The sequence below is a fragment of the Sesamum indicum genome, linkage group LG14 (assembly GCF_000512975.1).
Source record: "Sesamum indicum cultivar Zhongzhi No. 13 linkage group LG14, S_indicum_v1.0, whole genome shotgun sequence".
NCBI classification, from domain to species: Eukaryota; Viridiplantae; Streptophyta; class Magnoliopsida; order Lamiales; family Pedaliaceae; genus Sesamum; species Sesamum indicum.
This window is the reverse complement of record NC_026158.1, coordinates 3461319-3472260: the sequence shown is the minus strand read 5'-3', so window position 1 is coordinate 3472260 and position 10942 is coordinate 3461319. Positions and strand designations below refer to the sequence as shown.

Here is a 10942-nt window from a genome sequence, read left to right as displayed (position 1 = left end):
GAAGCAATGCATTTTAAAAAATATAAAAATGTATAGAGGGGGTAAAATGCTGCATTTAGAAAACACATAGGTGTAAATCGTGTTTTTTTTTAAGTGAGTAATTTACTCATTTACAATATCTAATGAGTGCTTGCATTTTTTTAATAATATATATATATATATATATATATACACCATGTCACATTAAAACTCCTTCACTACAAAACTATAATTGAATTACGATCTATAATCCCAAATTAGTTGTAATTTAATTATCTCCACATCCAAAGAAACGTAAAGTCGTGGGAGGTATGGAAAAGAGGTTCCGTACGTTGACTTGGACAGCGACGGTCCTTCAAGACTGCTCATATAGTCATGTATATAGAACAATCATCCCTTTGTTTCAACGCCCCCACCCCCCCCAGCTCTAAACTGTCAGTCATACCGTACACCCTCATCTCCTTCCCAACTCTCTCGCTCTCTCTATATAAATAAACTCTCCATCACTTCATCCAAACACACACCACACACACCAATACCCAACTCAAACTGCAGATATTTTCCCACTTAGGAAAACAAAGAAGATAAAACGAGTACAATGGCTGCTGGTGGCCGCCGTCCGGACCCGGTGAAGGTCGTTATAATCAACACGCAATACATAGAGACTGATGCGGTGAGCTTCAAATCCGTCGTCCAGAGCCTCACCGGACAAGAGTCCGCTGCGCCGAGGATTCAGGCAGGTGCTGGAGTTTCCTATGATGCGTCGCCGGTCTTGTCCCGCGGAATGTCGTTCAAGGATTTTGAGAGAATGTTGAAGGAGTTGCCTCCGCTTGATGAACTATACGAGTTTTTTGCATAATGATTTAGCTACTCATTTGCATAAAGCTTTTCCTTTTAATTCTTGGCTTTTTTTTTAATTGTGGATGCATATTTGTTGATTCTTTCAGGGACTTTTATTGTTGTTTCAAGATTTTTCGTGTATATAAATATATATTTATTTTATGTTGTCAATTTCCCTTTGGTTTGTACTTTTATTTTCTATATTACAGCATGATCGTCCAGTTTTTTTCCAAACACATAGTTACTCAATGTTTGTTGGAAATTTCTTTTGTTTAAATTAGGTTTGGCAGAAGAATAAGTGTGGTACACTTATTATTTGATTAATTATTTTTTTTGAATTATATACTAACACACGACAAGTATATTAACTTGTCATACACTTGATTAATCAAGTTTGAACGAATTGGGTTTGAACTAAAATTTTTTCATGTTTGTTCTCACATTTTTGTAACTGGCGTAGATCCTTTGTATGATCATATATATATATATATATATTTTTTTAAATTAAATAAACTTTTATTATAATATATTGTGCTATAAAGTAATTTTTACATGAAATAAAAATTTCATTTTTAATAAGTGAAACATAGTAATTTTGAATTTATGTTTATTATTATTGACAAAGATATTTTCCTACGTATACAACATCTTTCTATTACCACAGTTTGTATTATATATTATAAGGATTACTTTCAAACAACTATTCCGTTGTATTAAATATGTAGACCACTTTTACATATATATATATATATATTCTGTCCTACATAAAATTATAAAAATGAAAGAATTAGTTAAATATATTATTAATGTTATATAATACATTTTTTAATAAAAAATTATATTAAAATATGTACATAAATTTAAAATGATCTTACTCATTAAAAAAAGAAATATAAAGCTAAAATAAGAATTTATTTTATTGAGTTATAAGAAAGACAACTGAAAATGATTAAAAGGAAAAAAAGAAAGATGGAGGATAAAAAGTAAATTAATTTAAAGTAATTTTAAAATCTAATATCATTTCATGAATTCAAACAAAAAAACTAAAGTAAATTAATTATCATGAATGAGAAAATGAAATAAATAAAAATAAATAGAAAAGACCAAATTCAATTAAATCAGAAATGTAGCAACATTATTAGCCGCCAATATAGAAGTCTTGCTCAACACACAGCACACACAGACATGGAAGTCTTTCTCTGACAGCACTTCAACTCCGAAATCCGCCTTCTGTCTATATATCTAATTTCCAGAATACCTACAGAAAAAGGAAAAAAAACACATATTTGAGAAGAAGAGATTTGGTGCTGGGCCTGGTGGTTGTGCGGTGAGCTGGAGGCAATGGACGGCGGCGCCGCCACCATTGGTGGTATCAAGATCTGTCGGGGTTTAGTTACAGTGGCCTTTGGTGCCCGATTTTGATACCATCAATGGTGGTAGCTCCGCTGTTGCGCCTCCGCATCAAAACCTCCTGCACCCTTAACCATCTTCGTGAACCCGGTTGTCCACGGCTTCCACCGTCTCTGAGGTGGCGAGAGGTTATCGGACTTCCTCTTTATAAGGATAAAAGAATTTAAACTGATATTCTATGATTGTATTTGTTACGAAATCTTGTACTTCTGGCAGTACTAATGGTACGACAGTACATCTGCCTGCCTAGACGAGATAGTAAATAATACAAAGGGTAAATTACAATATCATTTCTTAAATTTGGTATAATTACAAACACTTTTTGTTATTTGAAAAATTATCAATGTCCCATAATTTTAACGGTTATCTAATAATTAACTCAATCTATTAACTTTCCATTAATTTTTTATTATGAACTAACCAAAATGTTTTTGTAGATTAAAAATTATAATTTTATTTAATTTTTAAAATTTTATAATTTTTTTATGGACTAAGTAAATAATTTTTTTTATAATTTTTAAATTTTTTTTGATCCACCGGTCGGATATTTTTATAAATTTTAAATTTTTTAAAGAACAAAAAATACATAAATGCAAATTTGACAATTTCATATTTTTATTCAAAAATTGTATAATTTCATCAAACATTATGGCGGGTATTTATAATTTTTCAAGCAGTAAGAAAATATTTGTAATTATGTCAAACCTCAAGTGGGATCGTTGTAATTTACCCTAATACAAATGGGTATATTACACAACGACTTGGAATAGGTTTAATGATAGGGATAATTACATTTACAATTTTAAGCAATGGCTTATTTATATAAATGATTTTTATTTTTTGTATCCATATTTATATATGTACTGTTATAAAATAAAATTTTTTATTGTCCAAATTTAAATATTCAAATTACTCTTTATTTCATTTATTTCCAATAAAAAAACTAGTCAGATTAGTAATTTCAATATTTTTCTAATAATTTCACAATCATATTTTTTTATCCCTTAACTACCACTAGAAAAAAAATGATTTCACGCCACGGTTAATTACTATAGCCAAAAGAGGAAAATAATGGTAAATACAAATCAAATACGGCTTCGCAACAGCCATTAGCCATTTGTAAAGGTAGTGTAGCCAAAATATTAACCATGACAAAAATCATGATAAATATTTTAGCTATGACTAAAAATCATAGTGAATAATAATTAATGATAGTAAAAATTTATTTTTTACTTTAATTTTATTTAATCGTGGTTAATGTATTGATTTACCATAATTTTTAGTCCTTAGCCGTTTATAATATAGCGAAACTCAATTTTTTTTGTAGTGTACCCACCACTCCTCATTCTCAACTCACCTTACTTCTTCACATTTAATACAATTTATAATTATAATTTTTTATTTTCACAATTTTCTTTATCTTCTCACACTAAAATTTTTTTTATAGGCTCGTCGGAATCGCATGTAATCAGAATTAGTTATTATAAAAACAAATCTTATATCCTACCAATTTTTGAATAACCAAATTCACCCTTTATTTTATTTTTTCCCTTTAAAAAAATTTGATCAAATTAATAATTTCAGTATTTTTTATAATCTTACAAGTATATATTTTTTTTATTAACTACCGACTACTCCACATTTTTCTCTCACCTTACTTAACCACATTTATTATAATTTATAATTGAATTTGTTCTTTTCACAAATAAACCTTTACTTCTTCCCTATCTTTGAGATATGCTTTTAAATTAAATGAAAATAGATAAAAAAAAAATATCCTTGATTATTAATAATGTGATATATTCACTTTAATAGCCTCTCTAGTAAAATATATCTGACTTAAAATTTTATGAAACTATGATGTTTATAAATTAATATTAAATTAGTATAAATTATTTAGGTAAAAAGTAATTATTTCAAATTTTAGTGTATATAGAGTTGTATTGATTTAGCCAAAACTATTAGTACTGATTTTATCAATACATGACTAATCCTATAGTAATTTATTAACCTCAAAAGTGAATAAAATTTGAAATTAAATTGATTAATATATTTTATAATAAAGGGTATCAAAGTGAATATATCGTATTATTAATAGTTAAGGATATTTTTATATATTTTATTTAATTTAAAAGATTATCAAAAAGATGTTGGTAAGTGACGATTTCTTTATAATTTAGGCGTGTAACTAATGAGGATGGTAAACTTTAGTGGTATAAAACTTTTTCTAAAAGACAGGGACATTGTTATGTAAATACATCATAAATTAATAGTATAAATATAATCTTCCTTTATTATATAAATATTTTTAATTTTTAATAAAATTATAAGAACGTTGTAATTATAAGAATCGAAGCAATAATATCGATTTTCTTACAAAATTAAATAAATAAATAATAGGTAACATCAAATTTGAATAGGTATATAAAGGAAGTTGGGTGCGTCTATGTGTGAGGTGGGGAAATCACATTTTTTATTTTATATGTTAATTTTTTTTATTTAATTTAGTTTAATTTATTATAATTTTTCTCATAGTTTATCTCATAAGTTGAAAATCCTCTTAGTATTAATCTTTACGTGCAATTTTCGTTCAATAATTTACAAAAACTGTACAAAAATATTAACGACTCCATTAATTACTAAACAAAAAATGCACATGAAAAATAAAAATGACAAAAATTTCAACTTATGAATACAATATAAAAAATTCATAATAAATAAAATTAAATTAAAAAATATTCTAATATATGAAACTAAAAATACAATTTTCCGATGTGAGGTGCAAGAGATGGTGAGGATGAGTTTTGTACCTGGTACTGCATCAAATATAGTAGTACACAATTTATATACATATATCTTCTTATTGGCAATCGTACTACAACATACCTGATGGCTTACGGGTTATATATGCATTTTATTTCTTTTTTCTTTTTTTATTTTTTTTTATCCCCGTACAAGTACCTTATAATGTGACTAATGTGATTCCCATGACTTATGGTCTTGGAGAAACATACTTTATTTTCTTTTGAAGAGTTTAAGTATAAATAGTTGGATATAGTTAACACAAAAATGGACTTTTTACGCTCCAAGTAGAATTAAGGTATCATACTTGCCTAAATTATCGAGTTATAATTTTTTCAATTTTCTTGCTTATAGTTATGTAGTAAGTTTTTTGACACCGTTCGAGCCCCTCTGCTAACTGGGCATCTTCCCCTTCTAGGGGGGAAACTACGCCTATTGATATCCGTAGTTTGAATTGGCTTGAAACTTTATGTTAAAGTAATACAACGTCAATGTAATCATATTTAATGATCAGATTTAAAATCGGATGATTTCATCTCAAGATTTAGTGTGATGATGATTGATTACAACGATAGTCTCATAAGTATGAACATTCAATTATCATATTCCTTCTTAGTAAACATACCCGGCAATTTCTTTTTTTTTTTTTAGTTTTTAGGCACTTGAATTGGGTTTTTAATTATGCCCTTATACAATTAGGTGCCATAAATGTAATTTTCTATTTTTTTAAATTGATAAATAATTTTAATAATAATCTAATTTTGCGACTCGATATTTTTTATTTTTATTAATAGATTGTAAATGCCAACTTCATATTAGACTTTTTTATTCATTGAAACAAATATTTGGGTTTGAGTGGTGTTAAGAACAAATTATGACCACTTCGTCCACATGAGATCCAGTGATTAGATGTGCCTCCAACATCTTTTCACCTATTTTCAATATTACAAGCCAAATTCTTACCAAACCACTAATTTTTTTAGTTTTATTTACTGATCGGAAATACCAAAACCCTTTGGGAGGCGATTGGTTATATGTAGGAATTTGAGTGAGAATATAATAAACCTGTGAATGGAATAAAGACAGGTAAGAATGATTTCAGTATATAGTATAGCTTGATACTCAATCAATACCCGTTTGTGCTAGGAATTATCTGTTATGGTTTCATATGAGTCTCATGATTTTGTCCTAAAAAGGTACATGGCTGAAGAGAGGAAATTTTTGGATTTATAAGCCACTCAAACTCCTTAACTTTAACAAAAGTGGAACAATTGCCTATATTAGTATATCATTGATATGTTTTGTATTCCAAAGGACTAAGAAAAGAAATTGAATGAAAATCACCCCTTTATATGTTTGGTAAATAGAAATGAAATTTAAAAATGAGAATAAAAAACAACTGCAAAGTCTCATTATGTAGAATATGATTTTAAATTTATAATAAAATTACATTACATATTTTTTGATGTGGTCATATATTTAAATTTCTGATGAATACTTAATAATATTTATAAATTTTAGCATATATATTGAAAATGTAGAATAAATAGTAATATGGTATATATTTTGTTAAACAATATTGTACTTATAGAAAATATTGAGAAAATACAAATAAATATTTAACTAACATGGTATTATATTTAATAAAGTTTATAAAAATTTAAATTATATATATTTTAAGAAAAATCATAATTAAGATAAAAAAATTATTTGTTTAGTTTTTTAAGTTTGCCTGTTATTAATTTTAGGTTTTTAAAATTATTCATTTTAGTTTTAGTCCTATAACTTTAAAATTATATAATTTTAGTCCTTTGACCCGATTTTGGATAATTTTACCCCTACACAGCTTTTCAACAGCAATTATAGTCCATATATATCTATTTATTTTGCATTTCATAACTAATGTTCACCTAAAATGGTATAAGAATTTAGACTTATTGAAAAAAATATTTATTTATATTACACTTAAAGCATTAATAAGGACTAAAAGGGTCAAAAAGTCATAATTGCAACTACATGATTAAATTTATGAAAAAAATTTAATTTTAATAAAAAAAAAAAAATTAAAAACAAAGTTATTAAATTTTTTTTAATTTTTTCCATAACATAAATTAGAGTCTGACAACATTATTAGAGAATATGTGTAACATCATCCGTTCCGTGATTTGACATTGTTGTCCAATTTGTTCAAAAGATGGTAACTGTCCTCGATAATGGCCATATCTTCTTCAAGCATATTCACCCACGCTTCAATCCCGTCCCCAGATTTAGTGCCCAAAAAGAATATCAAATTCTTGTGTTGGACGCCGATAATGGAAACCCAAACAGGCTTCCCCCACCCGTAATTCACTTCATATGCCGGCAGCCTGTACCAACTGGTAAAACCACACATTTCCAGGATTTTTCTTCCATGCTTGAACGCTGGATCATTCTCCTCATTATCCGCGTAGTATTTCAGAAAACTGTCTCCATTTTCGAGTCTTGTAACATAATCAGCGTTGGCTTTTCTGATTCCGTCTCTCAACTTAGTTGTTAGCCGGTAATAATCTGGTTCTGTTTCTGCAGTTGTTGTCATTGCCATTGCTCGGGCGCAAGCGTTCCCGAAAAACTGACGGGGAAGAGGAGGGCTGGCTCGGGGCCGGATATCCACGGCGTGGGTGGCGGTGAAAACACTTTCTTTTCCGTTTATCTTATCTTTCGATCTCTCAGCTTTAATGAAATGACGCCAGATGAAGGCGGAGACAGCTTCCACTCTGGTCGGTTTCTCCATTATTGGCCCGGAGGCAGCGTTTCTCAGTGCGGCGAGTTTCTGTTCGTTGAATACGAATCTTTTCGTCACAATCTTCTCAGGACGAGGAGGAGGAGGAGGAGGCGGCTGCGGCGCTCTTGATGGAAAATACTTGGAAAAATCTGCCGGTGGGAAACGGGAGGCCAAACCAAAGGTGGGCTCAGTAACCGCAATGGTTTCCGTGTCCCCCCGACAAGCGGCTGCCCATGCATTTATAAACGTCACCAGGGACATTGCGTCCGCCACCCTGTGCGACAAGCAGACGCCGATTGCCGTCCCACCGCAGCCGAAGAAGCTAACTTGGACAGCCAGGGGAATGTCTGGGCCGCCGGAGGGCTCCACCGGCACGTACTGTTTCAGCTCCTCCGTTCCTGATTTTTCTACAACATCCGAGAGTTGAACGTTGTTAAACCAAGCTTCTACATATTCTGCACCGGCGTCGTTACAATCGACCCAAGAATCCTCGCGGATTCTGCCAGCAAGCGGATAATATATGGCTAAAGCGTTCGATAAAGATCGTTTAAGCTTTCGCGACGTTTCACCAGAATCGTGGTGGTGATGAAAAGCTTGGTAGTAGAGAATGATGTGAATATAAGTGGGTGGGGCTAATTGGTCTAGAAACGAAAGCTCAAGCTTTCTCAGGTGTGGTGGAACTGGAGAAGAAGATGGTTTGATCATTTCTTTGGCTATCTCCCAACTCGCCATCTTTGATTCCTTTTCTTCCTCGTCTGTCGACAGAATAACTTAGATTGTGACAACATCACCCTTCGTTGCTACTTTTATATTCCTTCCGAGTTACCTAACGCCGATACAATTTTCATGTAATGGATTCACACATGAAATTTTAACACAAATTGAATTTGATTAAAGTTTAAATTAATTATATAAGAAATATAATATACTTATTATGTAACTCAATGCAAAAAAGTCTGTTTTTCACTATACTATAAATGGTCAAAAACTTAGAAATAGTGGTAAATCAATACTATTAACCAGCAAATCGATACGAAACTTTTAATTTTTTGCCACAGTTAATCAACATTTGCCATGATTTTCAAAAACAGCCAAAATATTTGACATGATTTTTGTTGTGACTAATGATTTGACATCACATGCAAAAAATAACAACTAATAGTCGTTGCGAAGTCGTGATTAATTTATATTTCTCCATAATTCTTTTCTTTTAATTATAGTAATTATTAAATATAACGAACAAATTATATTTTTTCTAGTATTGATGTGTAATTAAAAAAAAAAAACTGATTACGTAACAAATATATTATAATTACTATATAATTAGTAATTTAATTATGTCCTATCGAATTAAATTCGTATAAAAATTTTCATAGCTGCCCTACATCTTACATCTTACACAATCTGGATCAATCTTAGTTGGAGTCCACGAAGACAAGCGACAATTGGTAGTTGGTTCCTTTTTGCCCCACTCAAAACAGTGCTACTCTTAGGATATATGGTCATGCTATGATCTTGATTGGTGGTGTTGGTAAATCCACTCATCTTGGGATTAATATAAATTAATCAATAATTATACGTTTATAGTCTTGATTCATTACCTAAAAGGTAGAATGAGTGGGAATTAATATTAATTTATAAATTATATAATTACCCTTGCTTGCTTATCAAAACTCTGAAGGACCCTCGTTGTCATTGAATAAGTGGGACACTAATAATATATATAATTATGTTGATAGTGGATAAAATCCATCTTCAGTTATTTGGTATTGTACTTGAAATAATTTTATTTTATATATATGATGCAATTTGATCGACGCTTCATTTAAATTTCGTATGAATCTCACGATTTTATTATAAAAATGAGTCTAATTATAAAAAAAAATTGGAGAAATTTATAAGCTACTTATAGTTAAGTTATTGTTGCTATTGATATGAAATGCTCGCTTATATTAATTTAATAGATTTTTTATAACCTTATTTGATCTCCTTTGGGAAGAAGTAATATAATTGGTTGTTATGTTAAAGAAAAAATATAAATAATTAAATATCACTTACTAAAATCTTTTATTGTAAGAAAATTGATAATATAAAATCAATTATGATAAAAAATAAATAATTTTGTAAGGAATAATTAGAGTAGAAGAAAGAGAAAAAAATAATTATTTTAAATCATAGTCTTTACCACTTGTAGATAGTGGGGTAAGTATAGAAATTAGTGAGAGAAAAAAATATCGAAAAAAGAAAAATATCAAAAAGATATTTGCCCTTCATATTATAAATATAGAGGGACGAGGGTTGATAAGTAGGCATAACCATAAATCAGAGGAGGACGATTATTACTTGCTATGGTGATAAAATAATATAAGATACGGAATGGAAATTAATAATTATAACATGGAACGAAATGGCTGTTGTTTTCGTGGCCAAAACGTTGTGTTCTTTATGTCGATGGATCAATCACTTCACCGAGTTGGTGGAGTGGGACCACCCTCCATCACTTTTATCTTTGGTTTAATTTGTATACCACGATCCGAATTTATGGATTTTAAATTGTTTAAGGGTATATTTAGGTTGGTGGATTAGGATCAGCAGACATGATTTGGAGAAAAGATTTCCATTGAGTTGTCGTTTACTTATTAGTACTTATCTTTCTTTTTTTTTTTTTTTTTCTTGTTTCTCATTTTTTGTTTAATTTTGCTATGTCAGCGTTAGTTGTAAAACCAGGATTCTTAGCCCACTAGAAGTGCGGAAAATTGTAGAGTTCAGGTAACAATAAAATGTATTGTTTAAAAAGAGTGATCAATCATATAATATGTTTATTATATTTGCTGTGTGATTGATTGAATTCGATCAAATCTAACTTAACTACTTTAGAATTTTTTTCTAGAAGTTTCATCTGCTTAAGTTAGTTGTCCCGTTTTTTTCCTGCCCCCCTAAGTGCGTCTATTTAAACTCCCGTTGTAGCACTGGAATTCAGACGAGAGAAACAGAACCAATTTCATAAACATTGAATCCAGGGCTCCTTTATAAGGTATTCCATTTTCAGAAATTGAGTATGTGGTAAATTATACTTTTAATCCCATAAGATAGCGTACTCGTTAGTTTATCTGATCACATGACTGATGGACACGTACATAGTATGTGTAC

General features: G+C 29.9%; 2 protein-coding genes across 2 annotated transcripts; one reads left to right on the top strand and one right to left on the bottom strand.

Moving 5' to 3' along the window:
- Positions 382–990, top strand: LOC105176880 (VQ motif-containing protein 1-like). Its single transcript, XM_011099820.2, has one exon. It carries the CDS (start codon positions 578–580, stop codon positions 836–838), a length of 261 nt encoding a protein of 86 aa, XP_011098122.1. The 5' UTR covers positions 382–577; the 3' UTR covers positions 839–990.
- LOC105177070 (vinorine synthase-like) lies at positions 7181–8524 on the bottom strand. The gene has a single exon (XM_011100093.1). It carries the CDS (start codon positions 8522–8524, stop codon positions 7181–7183), a length of 1344 nt encoding a protein of 447 aa, XP_011098395.1.